This window comes from Aulonocara stuartgranti (assembly GCF_965226115.1).
Source record: "Aulonocara stuartgranti genome assembly, chromosome: 14".
Lineage (NCBI taxonomy): Eukaryota > Metazoa > Chordata > Actinopteri > Cichliformes > Cichlidae > Aulonocara > Aulonocara stuartgranti.
The window spans coordinates 21,493,786-21,517,632 of NC_138950.1; the positions used below are offsets into that span (position 1 = coordinate 21,493,786).

The 23,847-nt window shown below is 37.4% G+C and overlaps 1 protein-coding gene across 3 annotated transcripts; it reads right to left on the reverse strand.

Annotated features, from left to right (window-relative positions):
• Window positions 1-136: 136 nt before the first annotated feature.
• Window positions 137-18,434, reverse strand: LOC309687380 (uncharacterized protein C14orf132). Of its 3 annotated transcripts, none has more exons than XM_082502302.1 (2): window positions 18,251-18,434; window positions 137-1,008 (listed from the first exon to the last, which is right to left on the reverse strand). In XM_082502302.1, the coding sequence occupies exons 1-2, from the start codon at window positions 18,275-18,277 to the stop codon at window positions 790-792; spliced, it is 246 nt and encodes an 81-aa protein (XP_082358428.1). In that variant the 5' UTR covers window positions 18,278-18,434; the 3' UTR covers window positions 137-789. The 3 variants fall into 3 exon arrangements, 1 of the variants encoding a protein (XP_082358428.1); XR_014270730.1 differs by lacking the exon at window positions 18,251-18,434 and adding an exon at window positions 5,412-5,649 and having other exon boundaries at window positions 896-1,008; XR_014270731.1 differs by lacking the exon at window positions 18,251-18,434 and adding an exon at window positions 5,416-5,649 and having other exon boundaries at window positions 906-1,008.
• Window positions 18,435-23,847: the final 5,413 nt, after the last annotated feature.

A 23,847-nucleotide genomic window follows, 5' to 3' on the forward strand; every position in this document is an offset into this window, starting at 1 on the left:
TTTGCACGGAGGCTAAAATAAACATCGCTGTGACACTTTTAGTCCTTCAGCTTTAAAGGGCGAGCCCGAGGACAAGTTTCTGTGGCCTTTAACAATCAGAATTGTTTACAAAGAAGTGCACAGGATTAAAACTGAGTCATAGCCATGGTTTTAATGCATATTAAACAGGTTACACACAAAGGAAACCAATGAATTATGATAGTGCTCTCAAATGAAGCATTCTAGAAACAGGCAGAACAAGGGTAACAGCAGAAATGTCTTTAAATCTGTGCATTGCATAAGGGAACAAAGGTCTGTTTTTAACTGTAACATGTAGTTTTCACTTTGGAAATTTTAAAAAAAGGGAAAAGTTCCTGCATCGTGTAACAAACTACATGATGTACATGCACGTCATCTGAGTTTGGCCAATGAGCCATTTCGTCACATTTTACGTTAAAGTGAACTTCTGTACCAACATATATCACAACCTTAATTGTTGCTTTCCTTTTGTGGTTGTGGAACTGTACAAATGAACAGAAAGATTCTGTGAGCTAATTATTTCAATATGATCGCTGATTTTACGTTTTGAAAAAGGAGTGGGGTGACGGGGCTGTGGGAATAAAGACTCCCATGCAAATTCCTCTGCAAAATTCAAACTGATGCTTATATTTAAAAGAAAAAATAATCCATGGGATCAGTCTTAAAGTAAGGCTATTTTACAACATTTCTAGAGAAAGTATATTTTCAAAATATACAAGAGTTGCCATGTCCGACAGCAGCAGAATTTTTTTGTTCCACTCTTCTACTTTGTCAGAAGGCACAGGCACAAACCACAGCCACCACCACTATGTTGCCAATTGTTGCCAGGACAGCAATCCACAGCCAAATGGTGTCACTGGACACTTTGCCGTCATCCTCGGCTTCCGAGGGCCGCGAATAGCCAGCGTTGAGGTTGGACGTGGACGTCTGCAAGGACGTGTTGCCGTTGTACGGAGAATCCATGAAGGCCCCGCTCACAGCCGGGAATTGCTGCCAGGCAAGTAGAGAAAGAAAAACAAAACTGGGTGATTAATAAAGTCAGGTGCAACAAAACGAATGACAAGCTGAAATATGCGATTAAATAGGGTTTTAATCTGGTACGCAATATTTTAAGGTCTTTAACCTACAATGTAGTGATGAATTGGTGATATAAAAATGAAAAATATTGCAAGTGAGCACCGTTTTCAGTACAACATAAATAATAGAGTGATGAAAGGCACAACTGGAAAATGATATTTTCTGTTCAGGTTAAACAAACAGCTGCTCCTGGTCTCAGGAGAGCTAGCGTACAGTGACGAGAACGCAGCATCTCAAAGGGATTAATTCTCAGACGGATTAACAGTCCGTCACATGCTTCACGTTACTAAAAGCTGCAGAGGCAAACACAAAGAGGATGAAAGAGAAAATCAGAAAGCAAACAAGGCACAAAATGAATCCCATTTTTAGTCTCAGGTGGAGGTGTTTGTCCTCTGTGGGCTTTCATATTATCCCATCAGACAGGAAAGAGATGCAGCCAGTATTCGTAGAAATACGAGCACATGCTCATGTATGTTTACGCTCTTCTTCCAGCCCTACGCACACATTTACACGCATGAGGTCCAAGCCACCTCAAGTTTTAGCCACTTGCTTAGGTTATGTTGCTGTCACTATTCATCCCGGAGGTGTGACACACACGCACACGAGGTTGAAACTCAGGATGCGTCGGCGTAATCCGCTGTAACGTTTCTCACAAACTCACCAGAACACCCAAACACAACCACACAGGGTGTCTTATACTCTTAAAGCAGAGACTGCACAGTCTGCGATACAAACAGACAGCCCAGTGACCATTAATAATTCTAGTTTTCACCCTGACAGATGAAAAGTTCAGCTGAGTTTGACCCTTGGACTTGTAGGTATTTAGGCATGTTAAGGAGCCGTTCTGTGATTGCTGAGCAACATAATGTTCAAACTTGACTGTCCAAAAAAGGTGAGTCGGATCTGACTGTGTCTGGAAATGTTCATTTATTTGATCAATAGTATATTTTTAAGAACTAAACATTACTTCTTATCTATACTCATTAGTTTGTTATTTATTTCTGATCACTGCGATCACCCCCACTGGAATAGGGGACGGATGATTTGAATGTAGCTCTTCAAATGTCACGTTCATCCGATGAACAAATGTTTCTGACGCTGCGTCATTGTGACTGCAGCTGAGGTCAGACCTTTGTGACTGTGAACACAGCTATGGCTCTGGGATGTTTCAAACATCAGGTTCAGTTTGACCCCAAGAGCTTTTCAGGCAGCGTTTATGTCCCCATCTACCCTCTCTACGACCTAACTCCAGATGTGACTTCAGGGCAAATTTCACTCATACAGACATTTTTTGTTTTTTGTTTTTAAGAACTCACTTCGTTATCACTGAATATTTACAAGAGAACTCTAGCTGAGTTTAGTGAATATGCTTTCTGTACAAGGAAGCAGATATTTTTACCTTTGTGAAGTTTAAACACTAATTTTGAGGAATGAGCAAAGAGTCATTTGAAGCATGACATGAGAACATGGTTCAAATGCCTGCTAGTTTTAACTAGTAAGACTTCTTCTGTCTTCACACCAGATAAAGTACACAAGATTTAATGTTTGTTTGGTTTTATTTTAGTTTTTGGCATGAACTATCTTTGTATCTCATCACTCTTTGACCAGCTATTGGGCACAAAGACAAAAAACTGCCAAACAAATCCAGATTCAGGCACAAATATTGAACATAATGATGTATAAAACAGCTAATCCTCGATTTCAATGCATAAAAATCCACTGATCACACGGGGATCAAGCAGAGCTTAGGCTACATGTCCCAGCCAAGCAGATCGCAGAGCTTGTAGTGTACATATTAAATCCAGCGTATGTACAGTATGATGATGTTTTCCAATATACACGATCGTTCATTCCCAGCTGTCTCATCTTATCCAAAAGCAGCTGCATGTTTTCATACCGTCCTTGAAAAAAAGGAAGAATTTAAAACATTGCAACCATTAAGATGTGGCAGCATAATTTATGAGAAAACTTTGTGAGTGCCCACAGACGCCATCTAATATCTATATTTAATTAAAACTGCCTCCTGGGATTTTTCACAAGTGAATGCAGGTTTGGAGAAATTTATCATAAACCAAGCAACATGCAGTCTAATCATACAGAAAATCTAACCATATACATATATAATAGGGGTGCAACGATATTCGTATCGATACTGAACCGTTCGATAGAGTGCTTTCGGTTCGATACACATATGTATTGAACAATACAAATTTTTTTATTTATTTTATCAACTTTTCTTCTGACGATGCTGTCTGTGTTGAGAGCTCAGTGGATCTGCGCTCGACTCTTTTCCAAAGATGAGTGATTTCTCGATTAGATAGATTTGTTTTGTTTTTTATTTTGTTGTTTCAGCAACATTAAATTTAAAAACTGTACTTTTGAGTTAAAATATATATTTATAATTTTAATAAATGACAAATTAAAAAGGCATGAACTTTTCTTTTGTATCGAAAAAATATTGAACCATGTCACCAAAGTATCAAACCGAACCGAACCGTGAATTTTGTGTATCGTTGCACCCCTAATATATATATATATATATATATATATATATATATATATATATATATGTATAAAATGAAGGCAAAGCATACTGTAACAGTGGGAGTGGTGAAATCGCTCACTTTTTCATTAGAAAGTCTGTGCCCAGAGGCAGTGTCTTATTCTGCGAGTAAAAGGAAAAGGTCATCAAGAAAAGCAGCATGAGCATGAGCAAGTGTTATTACACCACATGGTTGGAGGACAAATTATCCAAAGATATAATGAGTTTGTTTTTAGGATGACACAGTCTGAATTCAAATAGTTTCATATACTGTACGCTATGACTCCGCGTGGTCAACTGAAAGTGGAAGTCGGGTCGTACTGTATGGGTGCTAACACATTAAGATCTAATTTCTGATTTTAGTTCTTTTTTTTTTCATTTTACCTTTATTTGTTTATTTGAGAAAAAAAGCTCAGTCTTTGGATGGAAAATCTGATATTAAAAGCCTGTGGCGACACGAGAAAGGATTCGACAAATTAATGAATTAATGAACCGCGGCACATGCAAATGCTGTGCTCTTAGATGTGAACCAAAGACATCCACTGCAGTATTGTACTACAAATACAATACTTTTCAGCAGTGTTTTTACATACAACCAGCCACACACACTTAACCACACATCTACTCTCACACACAACAAGCTTACAGTCACTGCACTGAGCAGTGTGAAAAGGCAGCAATCTGTTCAGTCACATTAAAGTTATATAAGGAAGTGACGTCTTTCAGTGCTACAGCATCTTCATAGTTTTACTTCAAGTGCTGTTTTTTCACACTTTAGCTCAACATTTTCACTGTGTCCCAATCTCAGAATTGTATGTGTCTCCAGCTAAAAACGACTGTGTTTATTTCTGGATTGTGCATTATAAGATCTAGAAAAATCTAAGCTTGTACTGCAAACTGTAAATAAAGAAATCTAAAGAAAGACATTGAGTGTATATCGTGAACCATATCAGAATTGTTTCAGTTAATTTTCTGTTAAATATTGGATTTATCTAACTCATTGTTTTGCTTTCATTTTTTAGCCACTATACTATAGTAGGCGTGGTATAAAAAACAGCTTTAAATTCATCTGCAGAATTCATCTCCACAAATACGCTGATATATAACTGTATCTTGATCAGTATGATATAACTGCAATAGAAATGTTGCAAATTAAGTCATATAATAAGTGAGGTTAATCCTCTTCTAACTGGATACCGCACGGACTGAGTACTAGATAACTGAGATTTAATTACAGACCACACACATCTAGAAGAAATACCAATCACCAATCACACTCAGAGTGAGAAAGTGATTTAGCAGTGATAGAAACACACCTTCAGTCAAGAAAAAAGCTAAATAGAACCCTAAATTAAAATACATAAATAAACATAATCTTAATGCATATCTAACTCTCAACAAATAGACAATCATATTCAGCCTGTTGCTGGTCCTGAAAATACAGATCACCTTCTTGTTCACTCTCAAACGCTCTAAAGTAACAAAACAAGTCAAGTGCAAAGCTGCTGGGATACTGAATTTGAGAATGCACCTTACACATGCTTGATCCTCTGTAAGTGTCTGTAAATTCGTCCAAGTTTAACATGCCTTGCATCTGATGCACGGGACATTTTGTCATGCTTTTGATACCAAGAGCAATCTCCATTAAGATCATACGAGTGATTAAAAGTTTCCAAGTGATTCCAGGAATCCTTATACAAAAATCGATGTATCTAAAACACACCATATAATGACAAACAAGCTAGAAAGAAAGTATGAAAACAGAGAGTTGTACCTACTGCCGGCTGTATGCGAAGAAAGAAACCAGTTCTTAGGATGCGGTCTGTCTCGTCCTACGCTCTGACTTAGAGTGCATCCAGAAACAGAGAGGAGCTGCGCTTCATGAGAATGAGAGACCTAACTGCATCTGAGAGAGACACAGTATACACTGAGAGAGAGAGACAGAGAGAGAGAGGTATCCTTTCCAGTGAAAGTGAGAGATGAGTGTACACTGTGAGAGCATGTGCGTGTGTGTGACAGCTATAGAGATCCCACTGTGAGAGTATGGATGTAAAAATGTGCGTGGGTAAGGGTGGGAGTGGTTTCATCTCCGAAACAGCTGAGCTGGAGGTTTCTAACCTCACTCTGACAGACTATTTATGTATCAGTGAAGGAGAGCCCTGACGGACGGCGAGAAAAGTGAAAAATGATGTTGTTCAGCCGCAAATGAGAAGAGCAATAGGGCGGAGGTTTGAGATGCATCCACTAACAGATTTGAACCAGCGGCACTGTGAGCACTCGGCATTCGACTCAGCTTGCTTAGTCAAATGCATGTTGGCATTTCGGGAGCTCGTGTACAAATATTAACAGCATTCATCTGCATGTACGAGTGAAGCCATATGCACAAATTAGAGAACATGTGTGTAAGATAGCATGTCTCGCAGCTTGTGTGCGTCATGCTCTGTGAATCCATGCAGAAGACAACTGTCTCAACATGCAAGTTGTCTCAGTCATTGTTTAAGACCGCCGTACTCTTTGTTAAAACATGAACAAAGGGTTGGTCAAGTATTTGCACTAATACACAGCAACAGTGCCTCCTGCTCATCCAGTTCAGGGTTAAGATGGGTCTGGAGCATGTCACAGCTGTCAGGTCACCAGTCTGTCGAAGGGCCAACACAGAGAGACAGACAACGATTTACACTTTAGATTCACCAGTTAACTTAACATGCATGTCTTTGGACTGTGGGAGGAAACCAGAGTAACCACAGAGAAGGCATGCAGACACAGACAGGACATGCACACTCCACACAGAAAGGTCAGTGGATTTGAACCCAAGACCTTCTGCTTTGATGCAAAACTGCTAACCGCTAATACTAATGCTTAATTAGTAATTCACAAATAACTACTATATTATTAGTTACAAGCCCCAAAACAGAAACATACAAGTAAAGGAATGGAAAGAGAAGATGTTTGCAAAGAAATAAAGAAACAAGAATCAGAGCAGGTCTTCTGCCTCTTAACTTTTCACTTCCCACCCGTCACGCCGTAATATGTAAACTTTTATCCTCCTAACTCTATCCTGATGTTTGCCTGAGACTTCTGCCTCTGCTTCTACAAATCTTTATGCCCTGCTTTTGACCTCCTCTACATCTTTCTCGCTCTTCAAATGTAGTGACATCATCACCCATAAAATTAACACATTGCTGTTTTGCTTTCCTTCTCACATCATCTAACCTGCTATTTTTTCCTCCACTATCCTTTCATGAATCTCTCCCTATTTCCCTGTGCATCACTTTACTCTCTTAATTCAAAGCGTGATAGTATCGTCCCTCCCTAGATGATGTAGCGTATAGTGCTGCAGGACTTGTAGTACTGCCGAGATATATCTATATATATTAGAATTAGAGATTTCTTCTGTTCATCTGCTTAGAATACGTTGGCATTTGAGTCTACTCTCTGTGCCCATCTGCATGTGCATCCTGTTGTTGCTTAGAGTGAGGAAGCACATGTGTAGCCTTTATGTTTCTGCATGAGCATATGTGTTGGCATTCATTTGCTTGTCTCTGCTCTAAATGAACAGGTGCAGGAAATGCATGCCTATGTAGATATAAAGCTTTATTCTGTGTGACTGTGTGGTTGCATACACGTGTAAATGTATATGTGTCCAGGACAGGCATGGTTTATAAAGTTATGTAATGTGCTTCTACACTGAGGGCAAATAGAGAAAGCGCCTTTTGTAATCCCACACTCATGTACACACAAGACACAAATGAATGCACACACATATGCTGCAGAAACACGCATTCATCAATCACTGAAAGCGCACAGTTATCTAAAATTAGAGGGGATTGAAGTGAAGAGAAAAAAGATGGAGAGAATAAAGAGGTCCATACTCACAGATGTTTTATTAGATATTCGTCTTCAGAGACGTAGTGTATCTTTATATTTAAAGTGTGTTTCAGCTTTATATGCAATATCTTTAAAGACTGGGAAGATTATGTTTTCATTTCACCTTTGACAGGTTAGATATTGCCATAACTGGGATCTTTGGTCCATGTGGTACTTATTTAAGAGAAAAACATGGATGGAAGAAAAAGGGGAAGAGAGAAGGAGAGACAGAAGAGAGAAAAATAAAAGGCTGAATAAACAGCCTCACAGCATCCAGCTGTTCATCTTCTTTGTGAAACATCTGTCATAAAATTACAGGCAGTGAAAGCAGAGGAAGGGGAAGAAAATACAGATGAAAATGATGCTTAGCTACTTCTTTATTGATAAAGTTTGCACAGTTAGCTCTGGACTGCTCTGTACCCTCACTAGGCATTTTCTGCATGGTTTTATTATATAAGGAATGTTATAATGTGTTATCTATACATTAGATCTGTAGAATCTCCCCCCAAAACACTTCTGTAACTGAAGAGGCTCTCGCTAATAGGCACAGGTTAGTTAGCATGATCCAGAGCATTTTAAACATGCAATCTATAGAGGATTTATATCTGATGAACCAGCAAACATTTCTACCTAAAAATGTACTTATTGGCTACATGATGTTATTCTTTAATAATAAATCTGATATTTGTTCAGTAATGGAAATGCTTATTTTAAAAAATGTCAGAGATGCATAGAAAAGAAAATAATATTCAAAATGAACCAGTTCTTTGATACAGTCTTTCTCCAGCCATCTATCCATGTTGTTCTAATTCGGTGTCTTGGGAGATCTGGAGTCTATCCCAGTTGTCAGGTCAAGAGCTGAGGTATAACCTGGACAGGTCATCAGGGCTAACATTGACAACTCATGCTGACACTCACACCTACTACCAGCTACCACCCTGAGCACACCCAACTTTACCTGATCACAAGTCTCAGTTTTACTACACAAGATAATTTAAATAAATAAATAATCAAATGGAGTAATAAAGCAAGCTTGAGTGGCTTATGGTTCTGAGGCCACGGCACTGGGTTATTATTCTGTGATTAAAAGAATAAAAGATCAAAAAGGTACAATATATGCAAATCATTAAATTACATTTGTAGAGTTTTACAGACCTGCTGATATTGTCTCCTGCTTGCAACAAGCCTTAGAGCCTTTGAGACAAACCTAGTTTAACTGAGTTCATTTTAAATCACACCCAAGACATGATGGTTTGCCCTGAAATAAATGACACCAAGCAAACTAAATCAAAATGTAGTATGCAGCTGAAAATAATTTCCATAATTTATAAGTTAATGAGCCATGTGATGAGAAGAAATGTCTAAGGCGAACTTTAGCTGAATGAATTCATGATAAGAATTGAAGCAGCAATTGTGCGAGGAGAGGGGGAAAAGAAACAAAATGAGCAAGAAGACGAGAGAAAGAAAAAAAGAGATGACCGCACTCGGTGATGAGCAAGTGCGAGTACTCTGCAGAAGAGCCTGCTCTTATGGCTGGTTGAATCTTTGCTTAGTTTTGCTGGAGGCTTCAAATCCTGACTGACAAACAAAGAGCAGCATTCACTCAGTTATTGTGTGCTTCAGACACACACACATACAGTATAGGTAGTGTAACTTAATGTCACTTATGCATTCAATTGCAAAAAAGGATTAAAGGATTTAACTGAATTTATCAGTTAAATACAGTGGGGCAAAAAAGTATTTAGTCAGCCACCGATTGTGCAAGTTCCCCCACCTAAAATGATGACAGAGGTCAGTAATTTGCACCAGAGGTACACTTCAACTGTGAGAGACAGAATGTGAAAAAAAAATCCATGAATTCACATGGTAGGATTTGTAAAGGATTTATTCGTAAATCAGGGTGGAAAATAAGTATTTGGTCAATAACAAAAATACAACTCAATACTTTGTAACATAACCTTTGTTGGCAATAACAGAGGTCAAACGTTTACTATAGGTCTTTACCAGGTTTGCACACACAGTAGCTGGTATTTTGGCCCATTCCTCCATGCAGATCTTCTCGAGAGCAGTGATGTTTTGGGGCTGTCGCCGAGCAACACGGACTTTCAACTCCCGCCACAGATTTTCTATGGGGTTGAGGTCTGGAGACTGGCTAGGCCACTCCAGGACTTTCAAATGCTTCTTACGGAGCCACTCCTTTGTTGCCCGGGCGGTGTGTTTTGGATCGTTGTCATGTTGGAAGACCCAGCCTCGTTTCATCTTCAAAGTTCTCACTGATGGAAGGAGGTTTTGGCTCAAAATCTCACGATACATGGCCCCATTCATTCTGTCCTTAACACGGATCAGTCGTCCTGTCCCCTTGGCAGAAAAACAGCCCCATAGCATGATGTTTCCACCCCCATGCTTCACAGTAGGTATGGTGTTCTTGGGATGCAACTCAGTATTCTTCTTCCTCCAAACACGACGAGTTGAGTTTATACCAAAAAGTTCTACTTTGGTTTCATCTGACCACATGACATTCTCCCAATCCTCTGCTGTATCATCCATGTGCTCTCTGGCAAACTTCAGACGGGCCTGGACATGCACTGGCTTCAGCAGCGGAACACGTCTGGCACTGCGGGATTTGATTCCCTGCCGTTGTAGTGTGTTACTGATGGTGACCTTTGATTATATAATCTGATTATGTTCGTATTTTAGTCTTTTTCCTATTCATGATGATGTTTGAGCGCAGAGGAGTTCACAGGGAGCACGCCATGTGAACTCCTCTGCACTCAACCATCATCGTGAATCCTGGTCTTGTTATCACTTGAACAACCAAGTCACGCTGCCATGTAACAAAATCACATGTACATGAATTACTGAATGTGTTACCTCATAGGTCATCTGACCTTATCAGGAATGCTTCTGACGGTTGTATGAAGCCAAGTTATAATGTAATACATAAAAGGAAACACTGAAATATTGCACCGGAGATTATACTACACTGCCAAGATATCATAGAAAATGAATGAAACACGTCACTGCATTAACATTTAAAGCCTCGGTAATGTGAATAAACGCAGACCAGAATGATACAGAACACTGTTAGACGGTCTAATGCACAACACTGTCGAATGATTGCTTTTTTCCATGTGCTCTAGCCAGGAGTTGCTTCCAGCACGATAGCATCTTGATACTTGCCCAGGAATAAGAAAATAATGACAAAACATGGTCCACTTACACCTTTAATACATCAATTGTTCCATATCCAAAGTTCCAGGTGAAGATGTAAATGAAGCTTCGGTTGCTCTGCATCAATAAATAGCAAGTGCTACAGAGGAGGAGTGAGCATAAAAGGAGTAACATTTTTATGGGCTGTAATTTCAAATGAAACTTTTCGAACAGCTCAAAAAATATCACCAAACATCCAAACCATTTTTGCAATTTGTCACAAAATGTCCAAAACCGGAATTTCCCAGGGAGACAAAGAGGTGCAACACTGAGAGATGAAGATTGAGGATATGTTAGAAAGATTATTATTAATTTTTATTTTAAAAAGGTAAGGAAATTTAAATCTTACATCTGATGCCCTCATTTATTTATAGTTTTTAAATAAGATATTTGATTCTACATTGTGATTATTAATTTTTTTTTTATATCAAATTGAAGTATCTAAATTTTGTGTTATTCAAAGGCTGCATGAAAGTTTTAGGGAGTCTGATATAGTTTAATGCAGGCTAAACTATTTAGTTTGCAGTATTGTTGTACAGCTTACAGTAATGCACTGTGTTGGATTGGTGCAGAGCAGGCTGTGGTGTTCATGGTCAATATTGAGTTACATAAATAATAAATAACTTGAAAAATTTTATATTAATTTCATGTGTCTAGGGGTTGAAAATCAGCCATATATCTTGTGAAACATCTACTTATATTTTGTTAAAGTCAGTTAGGCGAGTCCATAAAGAGCAGTGAATACTGAAGTAACAGCACAGCTGATTACTGCCTGTACACAAAGAAAAATCTCCAGGAGCTTGCATTACTTTATGATCAGCCCACCTGTCAAATCCACTTTAATCCCTCATATTATATATATATATATATATATATATATATATATATATATATATATATATATATATATATATATATATATATATATGTATATATATATATTAGGGGTGCAACGATACTCGTATCGATATTGAACCGTTCGATACAGTGCTTTCGGTTCGGTACGCATATGTATCGAACAATACAATTTTTTTTATTTATTTTATCAACTTTTCTTCTGACGATGCTGTCTGTGTTGAGCGCTCAGTGGATCTGCGTTTGACTACTCCGCCTAGGCTGCACTGTCGCGTGAAGATCCACTAAGCGCAGCGCAAGCTAGCAAAACAGGAGCTAAGCTCGTTGCAACATGGCAACTACCTCAACGCTACCTGAAATTGAACCTCCCCCACTCTCATTCAGATCTGGTGTTTGGAACTATCTTGGTCTCCATGTGAAGCGTGACCCTGATGGTAAGTGCGTCATGGACAAAAGTAAAACAGTATGTTGGATGTGCCACGCAATGCTCAATTTGTGGGAACTAGTGCATTAGCGCAGTTAGCTTGTTAATGTGTTGACGGCGTCCAGCCCCACGCACAGGGTGATCCACGGTAACTTGTTAACGGAGATTTGCCGCGTTATGGCGTTAATGTCATTTTAATGAGATTAACGCTGACAATAGTGGGAACACAACGAATATGACTACACATTTACGCCGACATCATCCTAGTGTAAAGACAAGTGGAAGCAGACAAAAACAACAAGCATGCATGCTACAAACTTTAACCGAGTCATTTAGACAGCCGTTAGCACATGATTCTCCTTATGGGGACCTGATATGTTTAATATGCTGCCCAGAAGAAGCGTATAGTATAGCTTTTATTTTGGAAAGAGCCATTTCTCTGTAATAAACTCTCTTTTCCAAAGATGAGTGATTTCTCAATCAGATAGATTTTTTTTTTATTTTGTTGTTTCAGCAACATTAAATTTAAAACTGTACTTTTGAGTTAAAATATATATTTATAATTTTAATAAATGACAAATTAAAAAAGCATGAACATTTTTTGTATCGAAAAAATATTGAACCATGTCACCAAAGTATCGAATCGAACCGAACCGTGAATTTTGTGTATCGTTGCACCCCTAATATATATATATTAAAGCATACATTTAGGCAATGACATGTTCATTGCATATATCAAGTCTAAACTTAAATAGAAGATAGGAAATAGGAACTGTTCATCAGAAGTTAATTATCAAGTTTCTAAGGTGAAGTGTGAGTTGACAGTTGAATTATTTATGTAGCAATGTGCAGTTGTGTCCATCCTGTCTCATGTCTGACGTGTGATACTAATCTATCATGCCAACCATTGTGAATGAATAAAGCATCACAGAGGTTATAGTACGCCGCAGGGCATTTATGTGTCCTCCCCTCCGTGCCTTTATTTGTCATGACTTAAGTTATTTCTCAAGGCTATCTCAACCCTGTGCTGAAGGAACAAACACGTGAGGTGCTTCATGCAATGTTAAACGACATACAGACATTCTTTGAAATCAACAAAAAGACTTCCCAAACAATGTGAAGCACACAAAGTAGAAACAAAGAAACTTTGTAGGCACATTTCATACACAATGGCTAGTTTGGATTTACATAATTACATAATAATTGCATAAAAAAATTAAAACACCTTTAAAGTGCAAAACATAAAACCTTGTAAAGTATATTAAAATCAAGGAACCCAGTTTAAAGGAAATGTAAAAATAAAGAACCAAGGCAAAAAATAAGACACTACAGAAGTTTTCTCTGGAAGCTCGCTCCATATTTATAGTGCATGCTACCTTAACGCTTAATGCTTTTTCCATCTTTATGTCAAGACAGAACCTGCTCTGTAGTACATGATCATGCTCTGTCATAATATATATGAAGTACTGCTTTGCAACCTTTACACAGTAGGGGTCAAGAAGTTGTAGAAGTTGGTCAGAAAGTTAGTGGAAAAGCAAAATATTACAGAACGATTCATGTCAGCAGTTCAGCGTCTGATAAATAGAAAGTCTGGGTATTAAAGAAATGCATGACTCGCTAGTGTAACTGCTACAGAAACTGTTTATATACAGCTTCACTTTCAAACTTCCTCACTCATTTTTGCTGACAAAACACGGCTGAGAAAACACTTTAAAAGCACAGACTACCAAATAATTCACACCGGATGAAATGAACAACACCAAACATGGCTTGGAGCTAAATGTAGTTTGGTAAACCTAAGCTATGTATAAAAAAAAGCTTTACTTAGTTTATATACACACATACAGATAGATAGATAGATAGATAGATAGATAGATAGATAGATAGATAGATAGATAGATAGATAGATAGATAGATAGATAGATAGATAGATATTGTGTGTGTGTGTGTGTGTGTGTGTGTGTGTGTGTGTGTGTGTGTGTGTGTGTGTGTGTGTGTGTGTGTGTGTGTGTGTGTGTGTGTGTGTGTGAATAAATTCACTATAACACAAAAATGTCTTGTGCAAGTCCAGCAGTCACATGTGCAGTCGATGATGCTGCCAATGTCACGTATTTGTTAAGGCCGTTGTGATTCTTTGCCATGTTGTTTGGGATGATGTGAGCCCTGAATACTGATGACATATGCTTTACGCAGAGGTCAAGTAACGGGTGGCAGCTGTTTGACTAATGTGCTGCCTGGGCATGCCTGAAAAGAAAGTGGGGTTCAATTCCAGGAGAGAAGATGTGATACTTAAAAAAAAAAAAACTAATTCCCTTCCTATTGTGGTCCTATATTGATCATTATTTTAAAAAATATCAAATATGATTGCAGTTAAACTACTTAGATTAATGTAGTTTTACTTGTCCTCAGTACTGGACAACTGGACATCAGTAACAGGGAACTTCTTAATGCTGAAAACAAAATACAAAAAAAAGTATGATCACATATTTTGGTCATAAATGTGTATTCAGGCAGAACAGCAAACGTATTAGTAGTTTTAGTTCTCAGTATTACATACATGCTTTACTTTACAGCCCTGTAGTTCTGTATAGATCACTGTATGAATGTGGGTAACTTATTTGTTAAACAAAGCAATACGAAAATCTGATCCATGTTTCTTTGTTTTGGATGAACTGGAAGAACGAGCTGCTCGTGATGGATCCAATTTGCTGTGTGTGCTACGCAGATGTCGCTCCGAAGCATCTGATAAACTCTTTAGCAGATGGTAATCTGACCTATATTTACATCGCACACACTTTGATTGGCATTGCTTAATTAAGAACAGTCTAACAGTCACTCCCAGAAAGAAAAAAAGGGGGTTGGGATTGAAAGAGAGGAAAAGGGTCAACAGAGGAGCAGTCTTGGAGGTTTGCTGCTCAAGGACACGCAGCATCTACAGGATTTGACAAATACATATTGAAAAAAACATTTCACTTGTTTCCTTTTTCTTTTAACTCTTCTGAAAGGTCAACCTTGAATTAGGCGGATTATGAAACTGATTTCTTTGCCACTATATTTTGTGCCATATTTAATGTAGTGGAAACATTATATTTACATCCTTCATCAGCTCAGTTATGACCTTTGAGCCTTTCACTTGAAAATACGTTCTTTTCTTAACAAAGTTTTGGAGATGCGTGGTTTTAAGGTAGCGACGATGTTGCAACACTGACAGTTAGTGTGGGGTGATTAAAGACCACACATTGAGCACATCTGATGAACTATCTAAGAACAGATGGCTATCAGATGAGGCTTTCCATCAAACTCCTTCAGCCAGACAGAGTTCACGTCTGGAGCAGAGAAGCTCAATGAGTAGAGGATTAAAGGGAACTACCACTCAATTGAGGGATATAAAACTGTTTATTATTGGTTGAAAGAGTTTATATTTTAACCTACAGCACACATGCAGAAAGTCTAACCAGCTGTGTGGAAAAGCTTTGAGCTTCTGTTGCCATTACTTGAGCATGTCTTTGCACTGAGGGTGTGTTGATTTAGTGCCCATAAGCAGATGGTAACAGGAGACTTTGCACAACAGGGTACCCATCAGGAAATAGGTACCCAATCTCCAAAACTACTGTGTGTGATACAGTGACATCTCCTCTTTGTGCCTTTGCATCATACTGTTTGATATATGAAAGCTATTTTTGCCAAATTGGAAAAATTATTTATTTCCCCAAACAGCAGGTTTTCAGATGTGATAAATAAATACTTCTGTGGCATATTTCATCGGGAGTCTATTAAACTGTGTCTGTTATGAATGAATGCTGTCACAACCACTATCTTTTTTTACATTTTGTCCAAAGACATGTAAAAAAAATGGTTTCTAACTGTCAATAACACTATTTAGTCCTTAAAAAAAATCCTTTAAAAATGACCCGTCATATCTGTAAGTTAATTTATCCTTTCCACATAAAGAAAGATGTATCTATTTTATATTTGCCATTAAATAATTATGATTTTTTTTTTAAAAAAGACAAGCTAATAGACAGCCTAGTTACTCAAATATTTTCTTATGAAAAAAGTAAAAAGATCATCTTTGGAGATGCACTATAGATGCTTCCTATTGCAAATAAAGCACTACAGTAAAAGTGACTCAGTTCCTCAAAGAGCACATTCAGTGATAATAGGAGTTTTACTGTGCTTGCACTTAAAAGCCTGTGGACATATTGCAAAACACATCTGTAGGCTTTATAGCCCTCCAATACCCAAACGGGTCACTACTGCAACATAAAACATTGCCCTCAGGTTATAGCTAAAGCTCAAGATCATAATTCAGAGGCTGGGAAAAAATGAGAGAAGAATATTCTTTCATGATTCAGAGTAACAGGATAGAGGCTGCTGTGTTAACCTTTAAAGAAAAAAGTCCAAGTTCTTATTTTTGTAAGCATGTTGTTCTTTGGATGCTATTTTAATGAAAGACTTTTAAATGAACTTAGTGGACTGGAAAGCTTCACTGGATAAAAAGTAAAATGTTGAGTTGCTGATGTGCAAAAACTGCTTCATTCATGCATCCTGAAAATGGAAAGCCCTCTATCTGACAGTGATGTGATTTTTTAAATTATAACACTTGAAGGCAAATCAACATACAGCAAAGGAATATGCATTCAGTTTGAGTCATGTGAGCAGTACCCTCATGGACAACGATGTCTTTGTGAACAAAGCTGTACCCCAAATTGTTCTCAACTGTATTTCAGTCCATGTGAGTGTATGGCTCATGGATACTTCACTCCACTTTGTTAAGAATTGGCAGAAAGACGAGAAAAAAGCAGCGCTGATGTGACTCAGTTGTTTAAATCAAGCGTGAGTCCTTGCTCGCGTGTCTACTTTGGGAGAAGCTACTGCACAGACTGCTTCTGACTCATATCTGTATGTCTGCTCTGTCTAAAATTGTACAAATAATGTGCAATTTTGTACTCTTCAGTGTACAAAAAGTTTTCTAATGATTCAGTGACTCAGTCTACACACTGTAGCTACAGTTCCCAAGTAATAATAAAGGCTGATAAAAGTAGACAGTGTGGGATCTGTACTTTGTCTACTTTTATAATAATTTCACTACAACACACTATGTCTGGAAAACCTTGATTACTATGAGATCAGGCTGTGGGCTTTTAAAGCGTTGATACTGGACAACATATGAACATTTGACCACTACAGCCAGGGAATCCAGTGGATGTAGCAGAAGTTGGTGGCATGGTCACTGTAAATGAGTGCAAAGTTGTTCTAAATGATAACCAGTTTTTAATAAAGGTCATCGAAAGGCATAGGTCCCCTGTAATTAAATGGAATTCCACTGTTAATTTTAAATTACAATTTCATTATATTTACCTACAAATTCTTAAAGGTAAGAGTAAGGGGGTCACAAATCAGGTTTTTACTTTAAACGAATCAATACTATAAGGAAATTTAAATATTTAAAAATTTATTACAGTAATAGTGTGCAGTTTAATGGTAATATTTCCCCATCTGACATCAAAAGTACACTGTACTATGGAGTGGATTCACTTTGCCTTTTTACACCTTTAGATTCATTAGGTTGTTGTGTATGATGGGTTTTTCTATTCGTCTCTGTACTTTTATTTTACTAATTAAAATGTGATAAGGACTATTCTTGTTTTTCAGCTTACAAGAAAAGAAATACCTGTAAAAATTTGGTCTACGTGACTTTATAATGATGGAGCTGATTCTAACTCGGTTTTTTCTTTTCTTCCACTGTTGTGGTTTAAATTTAACTTTCAGACAGAGGTTTCTTCATGCTTGTAAAACACATGGAAGCCAAGGTTAAGCCACTCCATATCGTACAGTGTACTTATGACGAAAGACTGGGAAATATTGTTTGTTTTAAGCAAAATTGCCCAGAATTTATGCAGTACTTCAAATTTCTTACAGTATAATTTGTGTACCCTATTCTAGGGTAGCAAATCATCCTTTAAGTACTTCTAGGTAAATATAAATACATATTAATTTCAAACAAAATACAGTGAAATTCCATTTCATTACAGGGGAAGTATTATAACAGTGTTACCTCTTTGTCTTATGATGACACATTTTTATCCTGATGGGAGTGCTCTCTTCTAAAATCACATTGTCTCAATCAGTTTCTACCATGATCCAGTATCTCGTTATCTCCTCTTTAGTAAAAAAAAAAAAAAACCTTTTTAAATATCCTTCTAAAAATCATAAAGTGAGAGCTTATATGGATAACCATATTTCTGTTTCCTTACCTGTGCAGACATCAGTGATAATTCCATTGTCCCGGGGTCAAAGGTTGCCAGCTAGAGCATCTAAAGAAGGCGGTCTTTAAAGTAGAAGTCAGACAGCTGACAGCAAAGAAAATAAAAGGAGAAGAAAAACGAGTATGAGGGCTTCAAAACGGCACTGCTGTGCTTCACTCAGTGTACTTGTGAATGCTTTTCATGCTTCACAGAAGAGTTTCTTCTCTCAATACATGTCTCTCTCTCCCCCTCTCCCCCCCCTCACTCTCTCTCTCTCTCTCTCTCTCTGCCTTTGTGGATGTGCATGTTGCACATAAAGCATGCTGATATGGCTTTGGCACTAAACTCCACGTCTTCCTGTTACAACTTACTTTGGATTGAACCCCATAATCCCAAAGTGGATCCTTGAATTATGAATGTATTGCGTGCATGTTTTTTTTAACCCCATTATAAAGGAGTCACAGGCTGTGATTAAATCATGTAGATAATAAATATTTCCCCTATGTGTTATAGGTTATTATTTTGTTATAGTGTCTCTTAAAAATGTATTTTTGGCTCTTTGGCTCTTTGGGTGAGGGAAACCTTTGACTATAAACAAAAGTTTCCATTTCTGGTTTGTGTTTAGTATCTTTTGAAATGCAGCACACATTTAAATATGCATTTACATGTTTAGAAAGGTCCTAAAACAAAGTTTAAAATAGTCTGTTGGAGGATTTCCTCTTTATGTTTTATATTGATTTAGGTAGGGTAACAATATCTTAAAGATTAATTTACAGTTTTTTACAGACGCTAGGACACATTTCCCAATACTTAGGTCACTTTTGCAAAACACTTCACACAATCCTCCTAACTGACCGTCAGCTTGGCAAAGCAGTTCATTTCACATTCAAAATGCACTACAACTACCAAAACACTTCATTCAGGTCTCAAATAAACTCATTCTTCCAGAACACTAGCAAAGGTTGACAGCCGACAAACACACTTTGTCACCCACAAAACAATGACCTAAAAAACACTAACAACATGTAGCATTACACAGCGTTTTCTTGTGTAAACCAAGGACACATCTCTGTTTATAATTTCAATATATGTTACTGGAATGAATCAGACATCATGCAGAATTCGTTAATATTTGTTTATGTATTTTTATTTTTTTGCACTAAGTAATCCCAAAATACAAGAATTTGTATACACACCATCCACTGATACACATACAATAGTAATGCTAATCTACTCGGTCTTCTCCATTTGGCCACAGGTTGTCATCCACATCACATCTTATGTCATCTTGGGCAACACACCTAGGAAAGAATCTTCTGGCTGCCAGAATTGAAGGAGTTGGAAAATTGAAGGAGTAACACCTGTGTAGATGTTCATCTACAATGAGAATCAGCTGTGGCTGGTTAAACTGCATTTTTAGTTTAAAATATGTTTCACTAAAATATTGCTGTTGGATTTTGCTGTCTTTTCAAGTTTTGCATTGTGTTATTGTTTTGACCATAAGTTTAACAGTTTTGAAAACAGTATGTAAGCACATGCAAAATGTCCTGTACGTACAAAGGTTTTTGGCAGTTGTTGTGTCTGAGTGAGAAGATAATTCATGAAATTTGAGAGATGTAGTCATTGAATGCATTTTGTGCCAAAACAATGATAACTGGTCCTCAGTTTAGCCCACATAGACTTCTGTTGTGCTCACTGTGTGAGGAGTTTTGCAAACGCGACCTAAGTATTGAGAAATGTGTCCTAGCATCTGTAAAAAACTGTAAATCTATCATTAAAAATTTCTGAAAAACAAAATGCAATAACTTTCCTGTTATTCAGTTCTTATTTTCAAACACTAAGTACTGATGACCATCCAGAAACAGCTAATTGTTTCCTGCTTTATATACCCCATGATTATTTCAGCAATAATGTTTTCACATCCAAATGTACCAGAGTGCAACAACAATAATTACACTACCTGCGACTCTGTATGCCGTACAAAGAGATACTTTTTGATGATGATACAAATTGCCTCTAATGACTGTAGACCTCTATAGTACTTTGTGCCCTTTGCAGTGATTTTCAAATGCATGACAAAATAGTCCCTGCTCTAACCCGTGTGTGTGTGTGTGTGTGTGTCATAATTTAGCGTGAGAAAATTACTCCACATTTATGTGCCCTGCATGTCCATGTGTAGGCCGGGCTGTTTCAGAGCTTCGTTGTGCAGTACAGAGTTTGTCACGGTGCCTGAGGGCTGGTGACTCCAGCTGTCAGTGGAGAGAGTGAGACACAAAGTCAACTTAAACAAAAGAGTGACAAGTGAAATGTGTACGATTCGAGAGAGAGGAAGCAGATCCACAGATTGAATCAGTTCGCTGCCAAAATTAGTTTGTGTGCTCACATCATGTTTATCAGTTAAAACCCACAGGAAGAAATGTGGTTTTACTGGGTACATTTCTTTATCACACTTCCACGTCCAATCACTGTAAAACACAACTTTAACAAATACAATAAAAAAGACATCATAACCACAATTTTTTTCACATATTGTTTTTTTAATAAGGCTGTTGTGTGAATGGATGAATGAATGAATTAAAAGTGCTATATATATAATAAACACTGTGAAACCCCTAATATAGAGAGTAAGTTCTTTACATTTCTTTTAATCTTTTTAATACGTGCATAATCGTTTTTCATAGACTACACAAAATGAGGGAAATTAGCGCTTTAAGGGTGATGCATTAAATGTGCGTCACTTGATTTATTTATTTATTTATTTTCTTTGCCACTTGGGGGCAGTAGAGTCGCTGCACAGTCTCTGAATGGTGTGACCCCCGCATCTTTTGTTCACTGTCGTGTAAGCAGCCACGGAACGCATTCTGGGGGCTGGGTGTTGGCTGTTCTTGATTCCTGTAAAGGCCAAGCTATTTTATGTAAATCATCTCCAATGCTGTGTCTGGAAACTCCCCAAATGCTTTTAAACTAATCGTATTTATCTGAATAAAAGTGAATAAAAGACAGATTTTTCTTTTGTCGTCAAACATTCTGAAGAACACATTTGCTGAATGATGTATGTAACGTAAAAGAAAGCACTGATTAGCCCACGAAAAAGTATTATTCCAGTCAGACATAGCTGGGTGTTCTAGGAAAGGAAAAAAAGGAAAGTCATCTTTTGTGATAATGCATAGTGACATGTCCATCAAGTGTCGATCAAGCGAGAAGAGGTGTGTACAAAAACACCCATAAAATTACTGATACAGCTGATGAAATCTCATACGGTGTTGGGCAGATAGGATATTATGTACATATGAGAACAAGCTACACACACTAGAGCTAAAATATTTAGTAACAGGTCATAAAACCAAAACTAAAATCTGAAACTAGCTAAAATAAACTTGTTCACAGACTCAGGTTCCACAAATATTTCAGAAATCTGCGAAAAACAATCGCAAAACTTGAAAGTTATTGTGGTACTTATTAGTTATATAACAAATCCGAGCCATGCCGGAAAAGTCAAGCATATAGCTATATGTAGGCGTGTGTGTATGTGTACCATGTATACAGGGTGGGCCATTTATATGGATACACCGTAATAACATGGGAATGGTTGGTGATATTAAAGTCCTGTTTGTGGCACATTAGTATATGTGAGGGGGCAAACTCCTCAAGATGGGTGGTGACCATGGTGGCCATTTAGAAGTCGGCCAGCTTGGATACAACTTTGTTTTTTCAATAAGAAGAGGGCCATGTGACACATCAAACTTATTGGTAATGTCACAAGAAAAACAATGGTGTGCTTGGTTTCAACTTAACTTCATGAGTTATTTATAAAGCCAGCAATAGTAACACGAAATTCACACTTTTATACATCTTGTTTGATTTTCTTGCTTAATATTTGGAAGTCAGTGGCACATCTCTGACTAGGCTCACAGCCCCAGATTCTCATTATTTTTAACCATCTAGTCTTCAGTCAAAACAACGAGTTACTAAATGGTGTGGATTTAAATGACTTCATGCATGCTTCTTCGCTTGCTTTCACTAACTCAGATGGTGTTGCAACTGTAGCAGTTTGTCTTGAAACAGCAACTTTTATATCAAAATTTCATGTTTATTCTCAAAATGATCAATAATATTTTTTTTTTTTTAATGTGGCCCTAATACTCTGTCACACTTTCCTGTCGTGCCACTCAAAAACAAGGCATTACGGGTGATGGTTCATGGGCAGCCAAGCAGTCAAGTGTGATCACATTCCAAGTCTTGTCTATTTTACAGTAAGTCAGAACACAGAAAAGCAACAAAAAAAAGTAAACGTTGGTTCAGAGTGTACTTGTGTGAATAATTGAGTAGAAAATGTTTTTTTAAGTACTAGTCCATTTTTAAAAAGTCACTTTAAGATACATTTAGTACAGTTTTAGAGTCTTATTAAATTCATTTCAGTCTCACTTTCACTTAAATACATATCATCACCTTTACATAATCTCCAAGATCCCAACGTGGATAGGTATTTTTAGATCAGTGTGACCAATTACAACATGACAAATGACTGATTATAGTCAGATATGTGTCTAAGGTTTTCTACAGACAATTTTGATGTAAGCAGTAATTGCTACGGTAATGTACAGTAAGTTTTTCCAGTTCAATGAAGCTGACTGACAGTCTGATAAGCACTGTAATGTCCAGAGTCACAGAGTTTAAAAAAATCACTGATGTTTTGTTGTTGTTAGTTAATGGAGTGAACTTTAGTTGGTTTGCAAACTAGATGTGTGTAAATGTTCAGGCACCAAAATACACAAACATCTTGGTAACTCTGTAGCCTCCTGGTGCTTTCAGAGGAGAATCATACTGTTATTATATACCACTGTGAGTCTCTGCATTCTGTCTTTTCTATAGCAACATTACAGATGGGCAGTATGCAGGGAAGTTCAAACGGCTCAGAAGAGAGAGGTCATCACATTCACTACACATACTAAATTAATGAGCCAACTTATTAGCTTAATATAACTTCCAGCTCTGTCTATAAATGCCCCCATTGTCCAATAACTGGTTATGTAATAGCCTAAGTGTTTAATCTAATTGCACGCCTTGAGGTAATTCCAGACAGGAAGAAATCTGAATGTGTCAGTTTTCATAACATTACTCCTACTGATATTATATTTTATGTCGTATCCTTATTATCCATACTAGATCATAAAACAATCACCAGTTACTATTAAAGATCAGCCCTGTTATATGAACCGAATTTTATCAACCCATAAAAATAACCATGAGGTGCGCGTGTAATAAGGGGTGTCTGTTTCTGTACAGATTACTAATACATTTCCATAGCTTACAGGACAGGAACATTGTGTATTTTTTTTTTAGAAAACTACACAATAAAAATGTATAAAATAATTACTTCATAAGACTATGGTCAAAATAATTATCTGTTACTCACTGTTAAAACTGTTAAAATAAACATACTGGATAAATATGTGCTATTATGTGTAGAAGGTTATTAACACAGTCACAGTCGCCCATGATTAATGCAGCAAAGCAAAAACCAATAGAAACGTTATCGTGGGCATAGACGTGAAGAAACCTCGACACAGCAGACGGCGGTGTTCACCTCTCACGTCCGTTCATCG

Excerpts from the sequence above, each read along its gene's own strand:
- LOC309687380 (XM_082502302.1), bottom strand. The coding sequence starts at position 18,277 with ATGGAATTATCACTGATGTCTGCACAG. Across the intron at positions 1,009-18,250 it reads TATCACTGATGTCTGCACAG|CAATTCCCGGCTGTGAGCGG; the intron begins GTAAGGAAACAG and ends CTTGCCTGGCAG.